This window comes from Grammomys surdaster, unplaced genomic scaffold (assembly GCF_004785775.1).
Source record: "Grammomys surdaster isolate TR1022 unplaced genomic scaffold, NIH_TR_1.0 63, whole genome shotgun sequence".
Taxonomy (NCBI): domain Eukaryota; kingdom Metazoa; phylum Chordata; class Mammalia; order Rodentia; family Muridae; genus Grammomys; species Grammomys surdaster.
This window is the reverse complement of record NW_021604565.1, coordinates 24,522,648-24,549,444: the sequence shown is the minus strand read 5'-3', so window position 1 is coordinate 24,549,444 and position 26,797 is coordinate 24,522,648. Positions and strand designations below refer to the sequence as shown.

Genomic DNA, 26,797 nt, shown 5'->3' with positions numbered 1-26,797 from the left:
ATAATGATACTGTATTTTCCTTATACACGTACTGCTCATAGAATTGTATGCTATGATGTCAAAATATGCACAATATTTATGACAATATTGTTTATAAGGCTTTGTGTAACGAACATCTCCTTACTGGATAGGGAATTAATAAAGAAAATTCATAGAATGTAATACTTCAAAACAGTGATCAATGACTCCATCTACTGTAGTCATAGAACAAATATAAGAATAAGTCAATGAATCCAGAGGCTGCATAATTTTTATGTTTCAGTACATATAAATCTTTGAAATGTGAAAATCTATTATTGGTAGAAGTCAGGATGATAACTGTCTTTTTGGAGGAGCAATAAACAAGGGGACATAAAACCAGAATTCAGTATTATAAGCAATGTTTTATTCCTTAATGTGAAATATATTATGTCAGTTTAGCAATTTGTATTCTTTTTATTTATATGAACTAACATGAAAGACAAAAGTAAGAGAAAAATCATATTTATGTTATATATATATATATATATATATATATTCACATTCCTTTCAGACATTATATTTCCCAGATATAGAGCTACACTTAACTACAATATATAGTTAAAACTATTTAAAATTTATATTTGTAATTTCAGATTTAGCAAGTGCTAATAATTAAGTTTGACAGAATATTGGTTCTATTAAATCATTTGGAAATGTTTGATAGCATGGCACAGGAAAACTTGCAGGTGGAATAAAGAATATACATATTAAACAAGGAGATCCATTTAACAAAATTTAATTGCCTTAGAAATTCCATGTAGAGAGCTTTGACCACAAAAGAGACACAGACAAGGTTCTAAGTCTTGAAAGAATTCAACTTTTCAGCCATCAAGGAGTCAGAGAGCTTAATTGTGCAACTACATGAAGCTTAATTCTGGCAACAGACTTATTGTTTTGAATTAGAGGCTGATATAGTCAGAGCCTTCAGACAGCCATTAAGCCTAAGGCTTAATTGTAGCCTGTAAGACTTTAAGCAAAGAATCAGCTGACCTGTGCTCTGGGCAGACCTATGTAAGTGTGCAGTGATTATAAACACTGTATAACTTTGTGGTAACTAGAACCAGGTATACAAACAGAACACACCCATTCTTCATTCAGTTTTGAAATATCTAATACACAATGACAATGCCACTGAGTTCTAAATACTTTAGTCATGCTGAGAATGTTATGTAGCCTTAATAAAAGTAAGATATATGTCATTACAATATTAAGTACAGATATATGCTTCTGATAACAGATATTACTCTAACCATTTGCCAAAGAAACAATTCCCAATATAAAGGTCCGGGTAGCTTTGCCCACAAGCATGGTGACCAGATTTTGGATTGCCTCACTCATGTTAAACCTAGTGTAAGCAGTGCGTGTCTCAAACACCAATGCTGAAGGTTGGTACCCTGGAAGAAGAGAGAATTCCTTGAACTCACTGGACAGCAAGACTCATTATCAGTGAGTCCCAGGTTTAGTGAGAGACGATGTTCCTCCAAATAAATAATCAAGAAATCTTGATCTCAATAATGATCAAGAAAAACACCCAATATTGATACTTGAACTCCATAAGCACACAAGTACAGAGGTAGCAGCAAGAGCATTTTCAAACATATTCTCCTGGTGCACACACACACACACACACACACACACACCACAAACATATTATTTTCCGAAATGGCTTCATTATATAACTTATGGGATGCAGCATACATAAGAAGAGAAGAATTCAAAATTTTGAATACATCCTGAAATCTAAAAACGAAATAATTCTAGAAGACTTATAAGTCTGAAAATATATTGTACAAACTCTAAATAATCTAAATATGCCTTACGGTTAAGATGAATTCATGATTACTCCAAGTATATATGCATGCTGTTGGTCTTCCTCCTTGGATGGAAATGTATCTAGAGACTTGGAAGTCCAGGAACCACACAGCTCTGAAGGAAGAAGGTACCTCATTTGAAGGGTAACCTGAGACATGGAAACCCAGGAACCACACAGCTATAAGAGGAAGCCTCCTCAACCAAGACATTTTAGCTCCCAGGGGAAAATATCCCAGGCTGAGCCTTGAGGAGTCCTGCTCTACTCCTTTGCTTCTTCCCTTCTTTTATTCTTGGCTTCTTCTAATAGGTAACACTAGGTAGCAAACTTATAAAAGAAATTTATTGGGAGAGTCGAGAATAAGGAGGGACAAATCCAGGAATGGCTCCCTCTGATAAAAGGTGATGACAACTGGGAACTGAGCAGATCAAGCCTTTATGATAGGGTTTCTTGTGGGAGCAGAGCTTTCCAGAGTAGAAATTTCCAACGTGTGTGTGTGTGTGTGTGTGTGTGTGTATGTGTGTGTGTTTTCCTGTTCATAATTGGTGAGTTTTTGCACTCAGGAAAGGGTCGGTTTTGTGTGAAACTCGAAGATTGATGGGTTTCTCTACTCAGAGATTAGTGGCATTTGGTTCAGACTTTTTGTCGAAAATTAGTGTAATATGGGGAGTGTCCCATTGAGGGGCTGGAGATGACCCTTTTGACAGTCACAAAGGCTGTAAATATAGTTTTGACAGTCAAGGTGGTCTGGGGGAGGGGCCTGGCTGCTGGAGTTTCTCAGACAAAGAGAGGACCACTTTATTTCTTTGAGTGTTTATAAAATTTTTAAAATATACAAAGTTTACAAAGGGAGTGCACAGCAGGGAAGCCTTTTCCTGCTGCTTGAGTTCTCATGAATACCAACACATATGCTATGAATTCTCCTAAAACCATGGTTCTCAAAATATAACACATTAGGCTCTGAAGAAAAAAAAGACACCTTCAAAAGTTCCACAGTTAAAACAATTGCTATTAATACTAGTGGATATTATTTGCTACTTTTATTGCATTGCCGTTTCAATCAAAGAACAAAAATGATGATATTTAAACTTTGTATTATGGTATCAGAGGTAAAGTAGAGGCTTTGAATGAGTACTATGAATCACTAGTCATTTTAGGCGCTTACTAACATCAAGGAAAAAGGTAATGCAGTAGTTACACTTCAGTATGTTATAAGCTATCAATGAATTATAACTGTAATTAACCTGAAATTATAAATAACTAATTCATTATAACATATCACATACCCCTCCTTAACAAATAATAAAGCAAAGTAGGAACTATCACTCTTGAGCCTATAAAAATATGTGCCTTATAGAGAAACATACATATTTCTGAGTTGGCAGCTGAATTAGCTGCTTTTATCATCATAGAATATCATTTGTACCTGGAGAAATAATGACTTTAAACTATTGTTACTTGCACTAAATTATTTAATTTCTACACTTGTATATACTTTTCTGTCTCTATGTTCTAATTTGTTAGATGAAAAACATTGATCTACACACATGCTATAACCATCACATGAATCATGTATTTAACAAAATTTTCTTTTAAAAGACCACATACTAAAACTTACACACAATATTCTTAAACACAAATTTGCAAAATTCTCATTCTCAAAGTTTAAACTAATGAGACTTTTAATATAAATGGCACTGTTGATAGATATTATAAAAGCAATACACTAATACTTTTGCCAATAAAATTTACTCAATATAATGTACTTTGATGGCTAATTTATACTTAATTGGAAAGAAATAGATGCGTGTATGAAAAAAACAAAAGGAATTTGATAACATGCCTCTACTCACTCTTGAAACCCTGTTAATAACTATATACTTAAGAGTTCCATTTTGTTTATTTAGGTTAACCGGATTCCACCTACCACCACCAGTGACAAGTACCAAATCTGTGTTCTCACTACGTTTGACCAGTGATTTTGCTGTTAGTGCTCACGGATTTAAAGTATACTACGAAGGTAAGTGATGGTAATATAAAAGATACCAATTTTCATTTTACTGTATGTGAACAGGAGTTCTCCGAGTGTGATGATGGACGACTACTTACCATAGGAGTATAAAGAGTGTCAGTGTTCACTTTTTTGTCCCAAAACTTGTGAAGAGATGGCTTTAATTTTTTTTTTAAGATTTATTTATTTTTATTTTTTGTATGTGCACCATAGATATGTATGCAGTCCCAGTGGTGGCCAGAAGAGGGTACCAGACTTGTTATCCTCAAGGAACTTCTTTTCTTATCAATTACTAATGTGCTGTAAACAGATGGCTTTTATGTGTTCACACCAGCATTAATACTAGGCATATGAACAATGCACCTCTCTTTCCTTAAGAGTTAATAATTAAATAAAAATAAGGCTTAATGAACTATAGGTTAGAGTTAAAGGTAGTATGGTCAAAGGGTAATGGGTGGTATAGAGAAATTTCAGTTCTGCTGAAGATGCTGAAATGTATAGAAACACATATTTTAAAGTGAATAAAATTCTTAATGGTAAAAAAATATGTATTCTTGAATATTTCTGGTAGAAGTGATAGATTAATAAATTTCTGTTCATTATTTAACAACAATACTTTATATGAGGGAAACCTGTTCCCTTAACCACCATGGTATTCTATCATTTTCTAACCTATATACTAATGCAGTGTATAATAGAATGTTTAAATAATATACTACAAAATAATCTTGAAAGAAACACAAATGCAACAGCCCTAATTTAAGCATTTATATCTGAGAAAGTTGCAAAATAAATGTTATCTTATACAGTGCTGCTTTTCTTCCTTCTTTTTCTTCTTCCTTCTCCTCTTTTCTTTAATTATAGCATACCAGGGAAATAAAATGTTTCCTAAGTTTATCTCAAATATCAACATATGTATAAGCTTTGAATAGTTTTTTTGTGTGTGACATTCACTACTGAATTCTTCCCTTTCAAAGAAAAATGAACTCAATCTTCATTGTAATCATTTTTGCAAGGTATTTTTATTAATCTTGACTAGTTAATTCATAAAACTCATTAGCAGAATCACAAAAGTTTACATGTAATTTTCATAATACTTATGGTGTTAAGAATGCAAATATTTTCTTAGTGTTTTTTCAGAAAAAAATCTTATATTCTTTTTATTAAACTACAAAGTTATTTTTAGCGTAGTTGACACTTCAAACAAGTACAAAGTATATTAATAATATAAGAGCAGGTGGTGAGTTTTGATGTTAGCACTGTTTCTGGTTTAGCTGTCAAGTTTTATAAATTCATTTTCAAAAAATGATTCAATAGCTATCACTGTTATTATAAATATGACTCCTAATTTTGCAGTGTTTTGCTCACTATAAATTTCCATCACATGTTTTTCTTTAGGAAACGTTGACAGTTATTTTATAATTTTCAAATATACTTTTGAAATGTTCTAATTGCAAATATATAACATAGTTATTCAAAGAGCAGTGAGGGATTAGCTATCACACTTAGGGATCGTTGCCATGTATCTTATGTTTCTTGTACTTCAATAACAGTTTACTGTAATTTTCTGCCTTTAATATAGTACATAATATGTAATCCTATAGCTCTGTATGTGAAAAATTATAAAGATCTCTGTTGGGTTATTTGCTCAGGGTCTCTCAAAGTGAAAATATGAGCTGAGTTCTCATCAAAAGGTACAGAAATACCTGCACTTTGAAACTTATTCTGGGATATAATCCTTCAAGGTTGTGGAACTGAGATATATGCTTCATATGAGTTGGAAGCCATGAATGCCTAATACATATACGTCTCCTGTTACCATGATTCATGTGTCACAGTGCCAGCCACTGTCTCACAGATCAATCTGACAGTGCCACTGAATATTTTTAGTTAGATCTGATTACTTCCAAAGTAAGAGAACAAAAGGTTGTGATAATACTCTTGAAACCCCATGTGCTTTCCCATGAATAGAATTGAATTATCAAGCAATTCTAATCAATTTTTCCAGTGTGAAATAAATGGCTGAAAGATATAAATCCAACTTCCATCCTTGCCAGAAGTTTTGGATTGTCTCTAATTTTCATTAGGCTACTGTAGACCATTAAGTAAACAATGGACGGTGCAATTCTCATTCCTCCTATAAGATACATATTAGGATATTCTTCACCATGGAATGAAAATATTTTTATTGAATTTCTTAGAGTCAAGCTGTGACGTATGAAATTTATGAAAATAGCTTTTGCTTTCTATATCCAGATGCTTATTTATTTTTCCTCATTGATATCTGTCATTATCTTACATTTCTCATTATTGTTTGAAACATTTATTCACAGACTTTCTCTCATATGTATTTTTGTGGTAATTTTAAACAAGAAAAAAAAAGGCCCTTCTGTTCTGTTAAACAATGAGTTTGAGAAGCATCAATGCATACTATGTCATATAGTTAAATGATTGTTGAAAGCTGGTAAGGGTGCAATTAATAAGAAATGTAATCTTTTTGATGGGCCACATTGTGAATAAGGTTCTTATGCCTTTCTCCATATGATGAACGCATGTCTAAAAACTTTTTCTCTCCTTAAAAATAGTTTTTTGTTTCTTTGATAATTTTACCTGTTTTGATCACATTCCTACTTCTGCTCCAACTCCTACCAGATCCATGTCTTCATCCCTACCATCCCAGACCTAATCCCATCAAATTTGCATAGAGTTATTTTTTTCCATTTTTTCCCATCAAGACCAATTTGTTCTTGCCAGATGCTATTGGATGTGCATTCGTTCAATGGAGAGTGTTTGATTTACCAGAGGCTCCACTCTTAGAGAAAATTGCCTCTTCCTCTTTTAGCTGCTAACGATTGCCAATAGATACTCAGCTAGGGCTGACACTTAGTGCCCAGATCCCCTCTCCATGCTGGGATGAGATCTGGCTTAAGCTTGCTAGGGTTTGTTCATGCTGTCACAACTACTGTGCATTCATATGTGCAGCTGTTCTGCTGTATCCAAAAGACACTTGCAACGAGAAAGTTCTATAGATACGCTCTATTTAGGGCTAAACTTCCAGTAGTCTCTTATTCTCTGCACCTTGACCATGTGTCTGTCTCTGTGTTGATCACCATGATTTTCATATTTTAATTCAGTAGTATAAGAAATGTGGCTGACAAGTCTAATATTGTATAGCATTCACAGAAACTTTTTTGCTGTCTAGTCACAATGATGTGATGTGGTTTTTCTGACTCCAGAAGATAACGTAATAGTTTTCAAAAAGCAGGAATTGAAAAAATGAAACAGTGACCAGTTTCAAAAGTTTATTGAAATGCTCTATCTTTGCAATCTATATGTAGTTTTTAATGTAGAAATTTAATGAGAACATTTTTACTTAAGCAATTCTGATCAAGTGATCATAGTAGTGTAAAAGTATTGCTAAAATAAGAACAATTCTCACTATGTGTTTAAATAATTTGAAAAAATTAAAGATAAATAGATCAGTTCTAATGTTTTTAAAATGCCACAAAACTGTTATAATAAATACTTGACAAATGAAAGAATAGTTAGACTATTTTGATTCTACTCACCTATAATATATATCATCTGTTTCCCCTGAGAATGCCAATGCATCTTAGTCGGGTTTTTTTGAATTGTAGAATTTGTTTTTAATTCTTAGGCTTTAAAAGTCTATGCATGATTCTGAGCAAATGCATATAATCACAATCAAGTCAGTCATTCTCTGGTAAAACGATTGAGTTGTAATGAAAATTCTGTACTACAGCATTGCAAATATTAAATCATTTGTTAAACATATTTTATAAAGACAGATGCTATGATTCAGAAAACATGATACAGGAACTGTCATTCATGTGAAGACAGCAGCCTTGCTTGTTGCCTATTGTACAAATTAAATTCTTTTGTCTTTGGGTTTACACAGAGCAGATATATTTACCCATTAAAATACTCTCATTCCAAAGTGACATTCTTGGTAAACAGAAAATTTACGATTAATGTTGTGTCAGGGCTTTTTAAAAAAAATGTCTAATTTTTAAAATTTTTATTTAATTTTTATTTTTCTTTTTGTTCACCCTCTGAGCCCTTTGGTAAGACTTATGGCTCCCAGATTGATATTTCTATGGGATTCCTGAGTTTGCGACACAGAGGGTGTTTCCATGTTTATATATGATTTTTTGTGTGTTTTTTTGGCCTCCTTCCTTTATGTTTCTTTCCAGTATTTCAGCATTTTAGGTGTGATTTTATCTTCTTTTATTCTATTATTATCCTTCAGAAGCATGTTTAGTTTCTAATGAGAGAGGAAATGGAAGTTTATCTGGACTGCATACATGGAAGTAGGAAGAATGGGAGGAGTAGAGGGAAATTTCTAATCAGTATCAGTCTACTCCGTAAATACATTATTACCATAAAATATAGTTTTGGATATATAGACATAGGTTTATTTATTTTTATGTTGGGTCTCAAGTGAGAGATATTTTATCATATTTTTTAAAAAGCTTCAATGTTTGAATAATATTAAAAGTAAGAGGTAACACTTTATATTTACCATATTTTAGCAAAGTGTACCAATATAGCTTCCACAAGTTCCTGAATCTGTAGTTTTGTTTCTAGTTATAAGCGGTGTGAATTTACATAACTTTCATAGGAACATTCTATATTTCTTATGAATGATGGTTTTTAATGATGCCAGCTTCACTCAAGTCCCTGTGTTTTGTTCAGGACATTCTCTGTAACAAATGCAACCAATTTCTGAAAAATCATTTAAAAATACATAGTTGAACTCAATGTTAGACCATTTATTTGTATAGTTAGAGTGTCAACACCTTGTCTCAATTTGGTTCTCTTTGTTTTGAATATTTTACTCACAATAATCTGCAAGAATCTTGAGGTCACATGGTAAGTTTTATACACTTTGTACACTTGTCTTCAATTTCAACACATGTCTGACAAAGTATAAGCATTTAAGGAATGTTTGTTGAAACTGAGCTTACATAGTGTATAGCTGACCATCAGAATAGATAATGAAGAAGTGTATAATATATGTGTGTGTGTGTGTGCGTGTGCGTGCGTATGCTTGTGCGTGTGCGTGTGTGTATGTGTGTGTATATATATATATATATATATACATATATACATATATATATATACATATATATATATATGTATATATGTATATATATATATTACTGCTTCAGAAGGAATAAAACATAGGAACATGAATGAAGGCAGGTGCAAGATTTATTTAATTACTTAGGATATAGTTGTTTATGTCAGATGGTTAAAATATGCTAAGAAATACTTTGTGTGACTAAAAATCTTGTCTTAGTATTTGGCAAGACAGTCAGAATAAGAAGTTTGTAATATCATATAGCAAGTAAGAGATGATAAATAAGAATTGTTTTTATTACTTAAAATAGAATTTCCTGATTCAGTCACATTTTGTCATGAATATCCTTTAAATATGTTACTAAATGATTCAAATCTGCCAACTACTTGAATTTTTAGTTTTGTATGAATTCTAGAATGATTAGTTGAAATAAAATCGTACTTTAATTCTAATAATATATCAAGATATTTTTACCTTAAAAAACTATATTTTGAAAGTCGTTATAATTGACATTGTATGTTAATTGCATTAAAATATATCATGTGGTGGCCAAGAAATTATTTCTTGATTTATTTCTCTATTTGTTAAACTGTAATAAGTTGCTCAAATATAAATTTTAAAACTTTTGTTTCCAAATGTTTTAATATATAACAAAATATTGTTCAATTATTTTGTTCAGTGTCATTCAACACATTATACCAAGCATCTTTCTGTATAAACAATAAATAACAAATGTGTTCACATGTATTATCATGTCTGCACATTTAACTTTTTTGAAAAATATTTAATGAAGGAACAAATATAAACTGCTATTTATTTTGTCTTTGCTTAAGAATTATTAAAGCAGTCCCACCAACAATGGAGGAGTGTTCCTCTTTCTCCACACCCTCGCCAGCATCTACTATCACCTGAGTTTTTAATCTTAGCCATTCTGACTGGTGTGAGATGGAATCTCAGGGTTGTTTTGATTTGCATTTCCCTGACGACTAAGGATGCCGAGCATTTCTTTAGGTGCTTCTCGGCCATTCGAGTTTCTTCTGTTGAAAATTCTTTGTTAAGCTCTATACCCCATTTTTTAATAGGGTAATTTGGTTGCCTGGAGTCTAATTTCTTGAGTTCTTTGTATATATTGGATATTAGCCCTCTATCAGATGAAGGATTGGTAAAGATCTTTTCCCAATTTGTTGGTGGGACTGCAAGATGGTGCAACCACTTTGGAAATCAGTGTGGCGGTTCCTCAGAAAATTGGACATAGCATTACCCGAGGATCCAGCTATACCACTCCTAGGCATATACCCAGAAGGTGCTCGAACATATAATAAGGACATATGCTCAACTATGTTCATAGCAGCCTTATTTATAATAGCCAGGAGCTGGAAAGAACCCAGATGTCCTTCAACTGAGGAATGGATTAAAAAAATGTGGTATATTTACACAATGGAGTATTACTCAGCTATTAAAAACAATGAATTTGAGAGGTTCCTAGGTAAATGGATGGAACTAGAAATTATCATACTGAGTGAGGTAAGCCAATCACAAAAGAACACACATGGTATTCACTCACTGATTATTGGATATTAGCCCAGAACCTTAAAATGCCCAAGATGCAACTCACAGGCCACATGAAGTCCATAAAGAAGGAAGACCAAGTGGGGGTGATTCGGTCCTTCTTAGAAGGAGCAACAAAATACTCAAGGGAGCAAATATGGAGACAAAGCGAGGGACAAAAACTGAAGGAGGGGCCGTCTGAAGACCTTTCCACCTGAGTATCCATCCCATGTGCAGTCACCAAAGGTAGATGCTGATGTGGAAGTCAGGAAGTGCATGCTGATAAGAGCCTGATATGGATGTCTCCTCAGAGGTCTTCAAGAGTCTGACATATTCAGAGGCAGATGCTCACAACTAGCCATTGAAGTGATCATGGGGTTCTCAATGGAGGAGTTAGAGTGAAGACTGAAGGAGCTGAAAGGATTTGTGGCCCCATGAGGAGAGCAACAATACCAACCAACCACAGCTCCCAGGGTCTAAACCACCAGCCTGGGAGCACTTATGGAGGGATCCAGGGCCTTAGCTGAATATATAAGAGTGGAGGGCCCTGCTGGGCACAGATGGAAGATGAGATCCTTGACCTCATGAAGGCTGGACGCCCCAGGGGGTGGGAGTTTTGAGGGTGGGGAGGTGGGAGTGGGGGGGTAGATAGAGGTTACATCCACAAAGAAGAAGGAGGAGGTGTGAGGGGATTGGGGGTTCCTGGGTGGGTGGGGGATGGGGTAAGGGGACAACATATGAAATGTAAATAAAACATCCAATAAAAAAAAAAAAGGGAAAAAAAAATAAAAATGAAACTTTTCTATAAGTGTAAAAAAAAAAAAAAAAAAGAATTATTAAAGCAAGAAATTTTTTGTAATAGCCTCCAAAGTATTGTTTGGGCTAAACAATGTAATAGTTGTCTCTTCGTACTGAGACTCTGATATATCTGTTCCCTGCTAGGGACACCCAAAACACCAGGCAACTGTTCCCTGCTAGGGACACTCAAAACACCAGGCAACTGTTCCCTGCTAAGAACACCCAAAACACCAGGCAATACACCCAATCCACTTAGGGAGACAGGTTACAAATGTGTAGGAAACTTACTTGACACTCATTTGTTACTTTAAGAGTCCTTTCAGCAACCATAAACTACTCATCTTGGATACCTTCGTTTTTCTGAAGGGAAATGAATGAATGGCAAGTGGATCCAGGGAAAAGGGAAAGTGAGAGGTATCTTGGAGAAGTAGAGAGAGGAGAAACTGTGATTGGATGAATTCCAGGAGAAAAGAATCTATTTTTTTTTTAATAGAACTGATAACTATAATGTTTCTGGATTAAAGAAAAATGTCCTTCTTATAGATACTGGTTTTAGGAAGGATAATAACCTTTAAAACTGAATGTAGCATTTTGTACCAAACTATTACATGGTACTGTTCAGTTTGATTATATGCTAGCATTTGCCCTCCAGTGACAGACTTAATAGAGACTAGTGGCCCATCTGTAGATACTCAATCATTTTCAGGATTCAGACATCATCAACAAGTATTAAGCTTAAGACTTTCTGCAGTCTTTTAAATGTAACAAATTAATCTCCTACAAATTCATTCACTATAACAATAAATCCTTCAGAATACATTGAAGTATACGGCATCACAGTCGAAGACTTTATTTCACGTTCAGTCAAAGAAACAACAAGAATATAAAGCATTAGGTTTCTGGAACCTTACTTCCCATAGAGAGGGAGAAAACTTCAAGCGACATTAATTGACACAGTAGTATGTTGCAGAAGACAATGAACCTGAACTAAGATAGTGTGACTAAGATATACAAGAGCCTAATCAAACTTGCACTATGTTGATAGTGGAGATAACATCCCTAGACTGCTGATCAACCACAGGACTCAGTGCTTCTACAGAGGAATGTGGCAACCATTACAGATGGATGAATAACAATTTTTTAACATATCGATAGAAAATTTTATTAAGGTAATTACTCATTAAACATATTGTAGTCAATATTATCTTTAAGTTTGTAAGATTAGTATGGCAAATGAGAGCAGTTGTCAGATAATTTGTCTTATCTCATATAAAATTTTGTGTTATCTAAGAAAAATCACAGTATTTAGCAAAGAAAGAGTTGATATATACGAATTAGGAAGGCCCTTATTTCTAGAATTTTTCTTTATTATTTCTTTATTTTTTTTTCACTCTACATCTTGCTCACTGCCCACTTCTGGCCATGCCTTCCCACAAGCCTTCCCCTCATTCCCCCTCTCCTTCTCCTCTGAGTGTGTGGCCCCCACATATTCCCCACCCTGGTACATCAAGACTCTGTGGGGCTAGGCATATCCTTTCCCACTGAGGCCAGAAAAAGCAGTCTAGCTAGAAGAACATACCCCATTGGCAGGGATAGCCCCAAGGATCCTGGTTAATTGACTCTGTTGGTCTTCCTGTGGAGTTTCTATCCTCTTCAGGGACTGCAGTCCTTCCCCATAGTCTTCCATAAGAGTCTTCAGTTTCCATCTACTGTTTGATTGTGAGTACCTGCATCCCTCTAAGATAGCTCCTGGGTGGAGCCTCTCAGAGGACAGCCATGCTAGACTCTTATTTGCCAGCATAACATAGTATCATTAATATTGTCAGGGATTGGTGCTTGAGTCTCAAGGTGGTCCAGCTGTTGGTTGGCTATTCCCTCAGTCTCTGCTCCATCCCACATCCCAGCACTTCTTGTACACAGGATAAATTTTGGCTCAAAATTGTTGTGCATGGGTTGGTGTACATATACCTCCACTGGAGTTATTTCCTGGCTACAGAAAATAATTTCTTCAGGTTTCTTATACCCAAAGCTACAAGTTATAGCAAATGTCACCCCCATTGATTCTTGGGTGCCTCCCTTAACCCAGGTCCCTGTCACATCCTCGAGATGCCACCCCCACATCTCCCCATCCCCATCAGTTGAAGATTTCCACTCCTCGTGGCTATCTATGCTGTCCCTCCCAACCCTTCCATAACTCTTCTCCCACCTCACTCCGTTTGCCTCTTATGACTATTTTATTTATTCTTCTAAGTGAGTTTCAAGCATTCTTGCTTCTGCCTTCCTTTTTGTTTAACTTCTTTGGGTCTATGGAATGAAGTACTTGCATTGGTATTGGCTCTTCTTTGAAAGTCTAGTAGAATTCTGCAATAAAACCATCTGACCCTGGGATTTTTGGAGGGGCTGGGGAAGACTTTTGAAGCCTACTCATACTTCTTTAGGGTTAGAGGGGTGTTTTAATAGTTTGGCTGATATTGATTTAACTTTGGTAAGTGGTAACTGTCTAGAACATCATCCATTTCATTAACATTTTCCAATTTTGCAGAGTACATACTTTTGAGGTAGAACCTAATGATTCTTTGAATTTCCTCAGTGTTTGTTGTTTTGTCTCCCTTTTCATTTCTGATTTTGCTTACTTGGATACTGTCTTTACAGCTTTTGACTAGTTTGGCTAAGGGTTTGATTATCTTGTTGATTTTCTCAAAGAACCATCTCTTGGTTTCACTGATGGTTTTTGTGTTGTTTTCTTGGTTTCTAACTGACTGATTTCAGCCCTGATTGTGTTTATTTCCTGTCTTTTACTTCTCTTTTCTGTGTGTACTTCTTTTTCTAGAGCTTCAACTTTCTAATTTCTTTTTGGAGGCATTTAGTGCTATGAACTTTCCTCTTAGCACTGCTTACATTGTGCCCCATAAATATGGGTATGTTGTGCTTTCATTTTTGTTGAATTCTAGAATGTTTTAAATTTTGTTCTTTATTTCTTCCATGACACAAAGATCATTGAGTTGAGAGTTGTTCAATTACTATGAGTGTGTATGCTTTCTGGTGTTTCTCTTGTTTCTGAAATCCAACATTAATCCATGGTGTTCTGATAAGATACAAGGCATTATTTCAATTTTCTTGTATCTGTTGAGGCTTGTTTTGAGACTGACTATATGGTCAGTTTTGGAGAAGGATCCATGAAGTGCTGAGAAGAAGGTGTCTTCTTTTGTGAGTGAAATATTCTTTAGATGTCTGTTAGGTCCATTTGATTAATAATGTCTCCAATTTCATTATTTCTCTGTTTATTCTTTGTCACCATATCAATTAATGTGTTGGGTTCAATATACAATTTAAGCTTTAGCAATGTTTCTTTCACAAATATGGGTACCCTTGGGTATGGGGCATAGATGTTCATAATTGAGATATCATCTTGGTAGATTTTTCTTCTGATGTGTATGAAGTGTCCTTCACTGTCTCTTTTGAATAATTTTTGTAGAAAGTCTATTTTATTAGATATTAGAATAAGTACTCCAGGTACTTCTTGGGTTTGCTTTGAAAACATTTTTCCTGACATTTACTCTGAGGTAATATCTATCTTTAATGCTGAGGTGTGTTTCTTGTATGCAGTAGAATAATGGATCCTGTTTTCACATCCATCCTGTTAGCTTGTGTCCTTTTTTTTTATTTTTTAAGTCAAATCATAATTTTTACTTATTCACACAGGGGTTATAAACACAAAAAGGCAAAACATGTGGAAGGGGATGACACTGGAGCGTGGGTGTTCAGGGGGAGTACAGATATCTTTCAGAACATGGTATCAGCTGGGTGAAGGTTCAGGGGACAGGTCACTGTGACTCTGTCTATGATTCACTTGTCCTTGAGCTTGTGTCTTTTTATTGGAGAATCAAGTCCATTAATTTTGTGATATATGAATCACTAGTGATTTTCCATTTCTGTTATTTTGATATTGATGGTGTTAATGTGAATGTATGTGTGTGCTCCCCCTCTTTTTGTTGATATGGAATTACTTATTTCTTGTGTTTCTCTAGTGTTTTCTATAGGGCTAGATTTATAGATAGATATCTTTCAATTTGAATTTTTCTTGACATATCTTGTTTTCTCCATCTACAGTGACTGAGAGGTTTGCTAGTTATAGTAGTCTAGGTTGGCATCTGTGTCTTTTAGAGGTTTCAACATGTCTAAAAAGTCCCTTTTACAGTCTTTGTTCAGAAGTCATGTGTAATTCTGATAGGTCTCCCTTTGTAAGTTATCTGGCCTTTTTCCCTTGCTGTTTTTAATATTCTATCTTTGTTCTGTAGATTTTGTGTTTTGATTATTATGTGGCAGGAGGATTTTCTTCTCTGTTCCAGTTTAATTGTCTATAAGCTTCTTGTATGTTTATAGACATCTCTTTCTTTAGTTTGGAAAAGTTCTCTCCTATTGTTTTGTTGATCACATTTTCTGGGCATTGGAGCTGGGACTATTCATCTTCTTCTATCCCTATTATTTTAGGTTAGGACTTTTAATAGTATCCCAGATTTCCTGGATGTTATTTGTTAGAAATTATTTTTAGATTTAACATTTTTTTGACTGATGTATCAATTTCTTCCAAAGTATTTTTTATGCCTGAGATTCTCTCTTCCATCTCCTGTATTCTGTTGGTGGTCTTGCATCTGTTGCTCCTGTTCTTTTTGCACTAGATTTACCATCCCCAGGATTCCCTCAGTTTGAAGGTGTGTGTGTGTGTGGGGCATTGTTTGTTTGTTTGTTTGTTTTTTGTTTGGTTTTATTTTTTAGTTTCTACTTTCACTTTCAGGACTTGAATAGTTTTATTTATTTCCTTTGCCTGTTTTATTGTATTTTCCTGTATATCTTTAAGAAATTCTTTTGTTTCCTCTTTAAAGACCTCTACCTGTTTTGATTGTATTTCCCTGTATTCCTTTAAGGGATTTATTTATTTCTGCTTTAAAGACCTCTATCATCTTTAGGAAATGGAATTTAAATCATTTTCCTGTGCTTATTGAATCTGCTATAGTAAAGTAGCTATACTCTGATGAGGTATTGCCCTGGTTTTTCCTGATTATGTTCTTTTGAGGGTCTTTAGCCATCTGGATTGCTTTGGTCCCTGGATGTACCTTTTGTAGTAGGTATTGAGAGGGAGGTTAACCTCAATAATCCTGGTGTGGCTAGACTTTGATGGGTTCCTTGGGCTGTATGGTTCTAAATCAGCAGGTGTGTATGGTTCAAGGATAGGGGACAGAGAAGTGGTCTGAGCATGGAGGTCCTCTGTGGATAGCAGACTGCTCAGGGCAGTATGGGATATCACAGAAAAGTCAGCAAGCAGGTAAGATGGGTGTGGGAAGCGACTTGTATGGTTTAGGAACAGAAGGTTGATGAAGAAGGGTGGAAAGGTGACAGGAGAATGGAGATTCACATAGGATAGCACACGCCTCAGAGCAACTTGGCATGCCCCAAAGGGATGAATGGAAATTTGTATTACATGCAAAAATTTTTATCACAACAATACCTGTATCAAAGTTTTAAATAATTATTAATAATATTTTGAAATTATAAATAAAATAAACATGATCAATAGACAACTAAAAGTTTCAATATATTACTAGATTTACTTTTAGATTTATTTTTAAAAATTGGTTAAAAAAAGATCTAATTGCCCATTTGGATAAGTGTAAATGATAAATGTGGTTCTTCTTTCTCCAAGTGCTGGTTGGTAGATAATGCAATTTATCTGTAGTATGTAAGGCATTCATTAAATTTCAGGGGGATATATCAGTCTATATTTATTATTAAACTACATCTCTTTAGCTTTCTGGGCTAATTTTGTAGCTTATCTCATATAACATTAGATTGTATGATAATTGAGATTAATTTGACATATAATATATATATATATATATGGATTTTGGCATGAAATGTAAATTTAATAATAAATATAAATAGAGAGCAAAAGTATGGGATAATGTTGGTATTACATAAGAAATTCATCATTGAATATGGAAATATCAAATATTTTTCCTTAAATCATAAGAGTATAAAGCAATATGACATAAGAACAAGGCCAATAATTAAGATTAAATGTTCGGATGATATATTTATCTAATGGCATACTTCAAATATAATTAGAGTCATATAAACACATGACTTTTACATTTATTTATTTCAGAATATATGAATTCAAAAAAAGATTCCTGATATAGAAACATTTTTATTCATATTAGACAATATAAAGATTTCTACAACGTGAATACAAATTCCCAGCACACAAATTTTAGAACTGTAAATTCTTATTTTCTATAGACTTAAAGCAGGATATCTGTGTGTAATTTAAAAAGGTTCCACATTATCAATTTAAGGAATTAAACTGAAACACAGTAGGTTACATTTCAATTATCTGTGATTTAATGATCTTTATCAATAGTCCTATATTATTAAATTTACCCTCTATAGTCAAGCTGGTGTGATTTTATTTACAGTGGAAAAGATGCTAACAATATCAGTAATTGAATATTTCATTTTCCCACTAAACAATATTAGCCTTTTCAACAAGAGCTGTTCATAAAATATCAAAAGACATTCATCATGCAAGTAAAGTTTTGTCATGGTTGTACATACATTTAAAACTTGAATTAAATTGTATTATTGTGCTCAGTCATTGGAAATGATATTATTGAGACACCCAGTATTAATAAAATACTGTAAATAAAATTTACCACAGTGCATGATTAGGTACATCTTTTATGTAAAATCAATTTGTTTCAAATAAATCTCACCAATTGTTTTCCACAAAGGCATGCAGTATTAACTCTGGTAGGATAAACACACTCAAATGAGCAAACATCTCCCAAGGCTAAGTTATCTTCAGCTGCTGTTCCTTCCTTCTGATACTCCTATATAAAAGACTCTGAAAAGCCATCTATGGAACTTTGATTGGCTTTCCTTTCTATTCTCATCTACATGCGTATACTTATGACTTTGCTCAAATAATTAGTTGAATCTATTATTATCAGGGTAAAATAGTGATTTAGCAAATCTAGAGAACATTTCTCTGCTTCCTTTTCCCTGATTTTTATCAGCTGAGCAGCTTGGCTTCTTGACATAGTGGATTACCCTAGGTCAAAAGCAATGAATCTGAGTAACTATCAACTAAAGCATCTGAAACTATAATCCACAACAAATATTTCTTCATTATAAATTAGTTATTTCAAGTGTTTCTTCTCAGCTGTGGAAAGCTAACTAAATGTGAATAACCATTTACCAACTTAAGGCACAAAACTCTCAAATCATTCCCACACTATTTACTTATAGTAATATATATATATATATATATATATATATATATAACTAATATGTATTACTATACATATGTATATATGTATATATAATTATATATTATAGAGTATATATAATACACACACACACAAAGCTGAAGAGAGATCTATCAGCAGTTAAGAGTGTCAGCTACTCTCCCAGAGAACATAAATTCAGGTCCAAGTATTTTACAACTGGCTGTAACTTCAGCTCCAGGAGACTTGATGTCATCCTCACCATCACCTGCATATACATGCCACACATTCACACAGACATGAAATATCCACTAAGAAATATCCAAATAAGACTAAATTCTTAGAACAGTATTTAACAATCCTCTTATTATATCTCTTAAAATATTTTCGCTCTGTTCCCAAGGATGCTCTATTTTTCTTTTATTTCTTCCTAAATATGTTAATTCCTTAGCTACCTCCAACAGTTACTACTTTTAACTTCTAGAAATTTCATGAAAGAATGTTCATCAAATGACTTTGACATTCATTACTACCTACATTTACATTCCAGAGGAGCCATTTTTGACAGTATCTGAAAGGATAGATGTGTTAATTTACCTTGGCTGTGATGAAGCAGTTGAGATGTTCATCTTATGGAAGAAAAATGTTATTTTAGGACAAGGCTTCAGAGATTCTTTTCTGTGGATGCTTAGCTCCCTTTTTTTTCACCTGTGTTGGGCAACTGTAGCAATGAGTTTTTCCTGTAGTAAAATGTCTCACTTCATGCCAGTCAGGGAATAGGAAATCATCGTCTAGTTTTTTACTACATCTCAATCATTCTGCTGGCTCGAGACTAAGCCTTCAACACTGGCTTTTACAGAACTTTCAAGCTACCAACCATCATAACCATAAATACATTAACAATATTTATCAACCATAATGGCCATTCAAATGTTATTTTAACAATTTGGGTTCAGGAATAGTTTTGATAAAGACATCCCTTTTAGGGTTGAGTGTTCCAAAGTCTTTCACTCTATGCAGATTGTTCACTTGTGATTCTCTGTGTTAATTAATACCCATTGCAAGATAAAATTTATCTAATAGAAGTAAGAGTTATATTGATACATAGGTATTGCTATATGAATTCAAGAGTTTTTATCTCTGTGTTTATTTAGCAGAATAATTGTAGTAGGCTTTTCCCTTCAGTCTCATGACATATCTAGTGTCAAATTCTTAGCTGTTTTAGCTGTACTAGGTATGATTTGACCATTTAGAGTGAGCCAAAAATCCAATTAAACATATGGTTGGTTACTATCATACTATTTATGAACCGAGTGTACCAGTATATTCTGCATGCTCACCATTATAATAGCTCATATGGTTCATAGCTAGATGACACTGTTGATAACTTTTCTCAATCAGTAGCATGCAATGCACATTCTAGCATCTCACATCCTAGTCAGCTGGGGTAAAACTTCTCACTGGCACTAGCTCAACTTCTCTTTGACAAAGGACTCAGCATGATGTAACACATTCTTGGTGTTGATATATCAATGGGTAGCATACAAAGTATAGTTGGGGCATTGTTTCCTCCATTATATAGGAACTCTGTTTACATTCCTTTCACATATGGACATATTTTAGGAAGTTTCTGCAGTAGTAGCTTTCCAGGAGGCTTTTCATGAGGACTTTAGTGTGAGTTGCCCTTCCCCTTATACCCTCTTTTACATCATCTTCCCATCCCTCCCTCTTAGTCCTCCTGTTATAGCTTTGCTTTCAGTTTCTTTATAACCCTAAACTATACTCTCTTTCCTCGGGAAATCCTCATCTCTGTGCTGGCAGATCCAGAATTAGCTACCTAGGTTTTTGGTTACTATAAATGAAACACATATCTAAAGCTTAAAATCTAATATCCATGTATAAGAGAAAACATGAAATGTTTATCCTGCTTGATCTGGATTACCTCACCTAAGATGTTTGCTTCAAACTCTATCCATTTCCCTTTAAATCTCATAACACCAATCTAATTAAGAGCCAAATAATATGTCAAGAAAAAAAGAAACTTTTATTTTGAATGTTAAGTTGAAGCCCAGAATTTTTTTTAAAAAATTACTATAAATAAGATAAAAATGAAGAGACAGACTAAGCAATGGGCCTGTAGTTAAGGGTTCACCTAACTGCTGAAGTAGACCCAAGTTTGCCTCACTACCCACACATGGTAACTCAAACTTACTGTAACTGCAGTTCCATGGAAATAGACAGCTGCTTATAGCATCTGAGGACTTCTGCATGCACGTGGTTCCTATAAGTGTACATAAGCACACACAAAAACACAAGGAAGATGTAGATAGATTTTTTTTAAAGGGAGAGACTACAAGATAACATCAGAATCTGTCACTGTTGCCGAATAAGAAATGGCATATATTTATGCTTAATATAATTTTTGTACAGAGCATTTAATTAGTCTAAAAGTATTATAGTTTTAAAAATAAACATTGCACCGAATCCACTCCTGTTGATTTAATAATGAACTTCAAAACATATTTTTAAACATCTACCATGTGGCTTGATATTTAGAAAATCCTTAATAACACTTTTAGAATACTTACAGTTCGGTGAATAGAAACAATTTAATCCACTGATAAACATAAGTAAGATTCATGTTTTCATTGTCTCAAGAAGACAATTCTGAATATATATATATATATATTTTCTTTTTTTCCACATGGAGAAAAGTAACAGAATTAAGAAACTTTTAGGTAGCAGTGTAATGGAGCAGGCTCTGAGTTTCAAGAGAACAATTTATTGACTTGATCTCTCCAGCAACATTTGTACTGTCATTTGACAGGCAGCAGCAAGTGATTGAGAATAATTTTGTTAAGTTGAAGAACTTTTTAAAAGCAACTCTTCTCTCCTCCCTTCCTGTGTTTTCTCCTCCTCTCCCCTTCTCTCCCTTCCCCTCCTCTTCCCTTCTCTTCTCTTCATTTCCTTTCTCATCTCTCCCTTTCCACCAAGTGAGTTGATAAACACCAGCCCAAGGTAGTCAATGACAGCCTCAAGCTGTTTGCCCCTAAAGCCTTTCTCCCTTTCTCCAGCTTTTCTTTGTCTTGTACATTATTCTTAATTGGCTTTTCCTCACTTAAATATTCAAAAGAACCACCAGAGGTATCACTCCCTGCAACTGCTTATTTTTAATACCAGAAACAAAGCTCAGTATCTGAGCTGACACTGTTCCTATTGTGCCACAAATGAGGGAGAAACTTAGGCATTCTTTCTTTTTTCTTTATTTTAAATAATTTATTTATTTTTTCTCAAATCGTAATTCATTCACACAGGGGTTATAAACACAGAAAGGCAGGACGTGGGAAAAGGGATGACACTGGAGTTTGGGTGTTCAGGGAGAATGCAGATATCTTTCAGAACAGGGTATCAGCTGGGTGAAGGTTCAGGGGACAGGTCACTATGACTCTGCCTATGACTCACTTGTCCTTATCTAAGTTGGTATTATCTGCCAAGGCTACCTATTTACAATGTCTACGACTACTCAGGCTGATAAATTTCCACAAAAGCTGCCTGTTTACAATAGCTTATAGCCATCTGTTTCAATGTTTTTCCACAGAGACCCAAGACTTGGCGTTAGTATACATGTATGACAGGCCTATTGCTGATTTTAGGCCTATGGCTGATTTTAGGCATTCTTTCTAATTCTCGGGCGCAGTTTGATCATTATATTATTGTAGAACAACACATTTGAGCCACATTTTCGTTTTGTTTGTTTCTTTCTTTGTTTTTGAAAATGTCTGATTTTGTTGGAGCTGAACTCTCTTCTTCTTCCTCCAAAAACATTATCAGATTTGGTGACAATTATGTTCCATACTTAGATACAAACTGGTTGTTGCTTCCCGCTCCTCAGCTTTTTGTATTATTAAAAAATTCTCTCATTCAGGAAAATTGCAATTCTTCAAAATAATTGACTTCTATAAATATCAAAATATGAAGTCGTTGACATCAAATTTCCAGTGAACATATTATAAAGTGGCTAAGCTTGATGTACTGCTACAATCATACAGATGGCATCAGTTAGTACAAATTTCATTGGCCCTTGATCTGAAGAAATGATGAACAGCATTGGTGCTAATCACAGAATTCTATGCGTTTACATCATTACTAAATCAAATGTTGTTCCAAACATTATTATCATACAGGCTAAATGTCTTATATCCTTTTACAATCAGCTGAAACAGGATTTGTGCTATGTTCATCACTGATATTCTCGGGAGCACTGACCACTAAAAATATTGCAGTCATAAACATTATTTGAAAATATTTGATATTTTTGAAACTGTAATAAGAAATCTTATTAAATTTATATTGATGTTTCTATTGATATTCCTGAAACCTAAGTGCTACTATATTCTTTAACAGCTAGTGAGTTGTCCTCTATTGCTTTACTCCCTAGTATTACACATGTATCTCCTAGTGTGTTTACTCACTATGGTAAATATAAAAAAAATAATGATTAGAGGTTTACAGAATGAAACTGTAAAATTTTCATTATTTTATTATGAACTTACCACTAGTTATAAAATTAAAGCTAAAATTTCAAAACAGGATTTTAGAAGTGACACATTGGTAAATTATAATTTAATTTCCATTTTGTTATCTATAATTTGCACTCTGATACTCTGAGCACATTGTAGATATAAACACAATTATAAAATCTGTATTGATATCTTTTATTTGTTTGTTTTGAGGCAGGGTCTTACTCTGAAGCCATGGCTGTTATAGAAATCAATATGTAGAGCAGGCTATCCTTGAACTCACAGAGATCTTTCTTCTTCTTTTTCTTCTTCTTCTTCTTCTTCTTCTTCTTCTTCTTCTTCTTCTTCTTCCTCCTCCTCCTCCTCCTCCTCCTCCTCTTCCTCCTGAGTGTTGGGATCAAAAGCATGTGCCACTATGTCAGGCCTGTATTGTTACATTTACATTTTCTAAATACAACACTATTGTACATGAAATTAGAATGAGGAGAGAAAATTTACAATTCTTTCTATAATTGAGAGAATATTATAATGGTAAATAAAGAAATATCATTCTCAATTATTAATTTGCTATCTAGAATTCAACATTATTGAAACAAACATGATTTTTCTCTGTAATATTTTGACTCAGTTAATGAATATTTTATTGTTGTGGAATATGACTTGGGTGAATAACTGAATCAATGTCAGGGACAGTGCATGGTGACATGAATATAAGTAGTGCTAGACAATACATGTGACTTGGTTGTTGGATATCAAAGAAAACCAAAGTTTCAGATAAATAAGAATCTTTTGGCAATCATTTATATATATGTATATGTATATATCTCATTGACTTTCTTTTTGAGTGAGAATCTCATACTGCCAATTGTTCTTGAACTTGATAGGTCTTGCAGAACGGCCTTGCAGTTCTGACCCTTCAACTTCTGCCTCCCGAGTGCTGTTATTGAAGACATGAATCTATATGCCTGTCTGTTTTTAAGATTTTTTAAACTGATTTGAGATCCTATCTCATTGAAATCAAGATAGTTTTCATTTGAAACAAACAAGTAAAAACAACATTAATATCAAAAACATAAACAAGTGTTCAAGATGTGAGGAAAAAAGAACACTTATCAAATATAGGTCAGAATGAAAGCTACTATAACTCTGGAAATTAGTAATGGGGTTACACGGAAAAATAGAGGACAGTGATAAGACCCATTAGGTAAAAGCATTTGCAGACAAACATAGCCATCGATTTTAATTCATGCAACCCCTGTTGTAGAAGACATATCCATTTCCTGCAAGTTGTTCTCTGATATCAATGTGCTTACAGTGACACTTGAGTGTGCATACAATACATGAATAATCCCCCAAACACCCCACACACACATACACATACATGGACAAATATAAACCCATACACATAAATACTCACACAATTAAACTTTTAAAATGTTAAAAAAAGATTTATAATATAACCTAATTATTCTGATCTTGGGTACATATTTTTAGGGCTTCAAGTCATCACAGAACAGATTAATGAATATCAATTTGACACGGGTGGGGTGGTCGGCACTAAACTCTTCAACATAAGTTACAAAAAAGAAACAGCATAGATGGAGCAATAAACATGTGTATAATAAAATTTTCAGCTATAAAGATGAAAGAATTCTGTCATTTGAAAAGACTGTATGCACTCAAATATCGTAACTAAAAGCAAAATATGTCAGACTAGGCAAGAAATAACATACCCTTTCTTAAATATGACAATCCTAAATTGTATATAGAAATGAAAACTTCTTATAAAGCCATTCACAACTACACACACACACACACACAATGCCATTTACATCTGCATTTTCAGCCATAAAGCAAAATAAACCAATCTGACATTCAAAAGAATTAATGGAACAAAATAATCATAATTTTAAGTAAAAACTAAGCATATATAGAAAAACAAGACATGATTTTGATCCTATGAAGAATCAGTGGTCCTATGTGTGGGAGAGTATATTTGTGTGATGAAATTAGAAATGCAGCTATGCTGAGAGAGATTTTTTTCATTTTTTCTGTTAACTAATTTATCTAAATAAATTTACATCCGGATTGCTACCCTGCTCTCCTCCCATCCCCTGCCCCTTCACAGAGCCTTTTTTCCACACCCCCTTTCACCTCTGAGAAGGGGGAGATTCCCCGTGGGTGCCAATCTTCCCTGGTACCTCAAGTCTCTTCAGGGCTAGGCATGTCTTCTCTCACTGAAGCCAGACAAGGCAGCACAGTTAGGTGAATGGATTCTACAGATTTAGAGACAGTGTCTGCTCCATGTGTTGGGAGACCTACATGAGGACCAAGAATATGTGGCTTTGGTCCATCCTGTGTATGCTCTTTCGTTGTGATTCAGTTTCTAAGAGCTCCCAAAGGTTCAGGTTAGTTGACTCTGTTGGTCTTTCTGTGGAATTCCAATCCTCTACTGGGGTATTACTCCTTCGCCCAACCCTTCTAGAAGACTCTGGAGCTGCAAACAGTGTTTGGATGTAGGTCTTTGCATCTGTTTCAGTCAGCTCTTGGGTGGAGCCTCTCAGAGTTCTGAGACTAGTCATAATCCATGAAGATTGTTTTGCATGCTTATAAGTAACTTTTACATTTCTTATTTAATTTAGAAAAGAAATTTTTCATAAAAGAATTTAAAGATTTCCAAAATATGTTTTGGGGTCTAAACATTACTCCTTAAATATTTGCTAAAATTTCCTAGAGGAAGTTCTGCAATGGTAGGATAGTAAGAATTGATTTTAATTACTATATTTTAGTTTAGATAAAAATGGTGATACAGTTGAAATTTAGAAAAATTTCTAAGTTTTGCATTAATTTGCTACTGATTATGATTAAACTGGGTGCACACTTTAAACACAGAATAGTGAAATCAAATAGTAATCCCAGCACGTGGGAGGCAGAGGCAGAAGGATTTCTGAATTTGAGGCTAGCCTACTCTACAGAGTGAGTTCCAGGACAGCCAGGGCTATACAGAGAAACCCTGTCTCGAAAACCAAAGCAAAACAAAACAACAACAAAAAAACAAAAACAAAACAAAATGAAACAAAAAAAGCCCCCAAAACCAAATGGTAATTTCTTTAAAGATAGAGAAATATGAACCAATATTAAAAGCACTAATCAATGTATTTCTTAATATTTTAAGACAGTTGAGTTATAGAATTTATGGATTTTATTATATGTTCATAACATGATGAAAATGTTTTCTTCTTATCTTTTGATTATAAGATAAATTATAATACGATGAAACAAAGCTAACACTCAGAATTGGACAAAAAAAAAAAAAACAAAAAGAAAGGGAGAAAAACCCAAAAGGAGGTACAGATATCAGATAAACAGCCATTTGCACACTCGGGAATTCTATTCAAAACTCTTAACTGGAAGTTATAGTATTACAAAAGAGTGTAGGGTTAGGAAAGGATCTGTGCATGATGGCTCAGTCTCTGACTTCCCCTCAGCAGTCTGTGTTGATTCCAGCAGCATTGTTTTATGGTGTCCTCCATCCCATCTGGCTCTTACCTTCTTTCGGCCTACTATTCCCTGAGCCCTACAGGGAGGGATTTGATAGAGATGTCTTTTAAAAATCAGATTTGTGAATTTTTGGATCAAATTAAATTACTTATTTCATCAGCCGTAGGTCAAACAATCTCTCTCTCTCTCTCTCTCTCTCTC

General features: G+C 34.2%; 1 protein-coding gene across 3 annotated transcripts in view; it reads left to right on the top strand.

The window, feature by feature from the left end:
* Positions 1–26,797, top strand: part of Csmd3 (CUB and Sushi multiple domains 3) — a 1,130,934-nt gene that overhangs the window by 133,115 nt on the left and 971,022 nt on the right. For all 3 annotated transcript variants that reach the window (XM_028765583.1, XM_028765601.1, XM_028765593.1), the window contains exon 3: positions 3,739–3,851. In XM_028765583.1, coding sequence (XP_028621416.1) covers positions 3,739–3,851 — 113 coding nt within the window. The remainder of the gene's footprint in view (positions 1–3,738; positions 3,852–26,797) is intronic.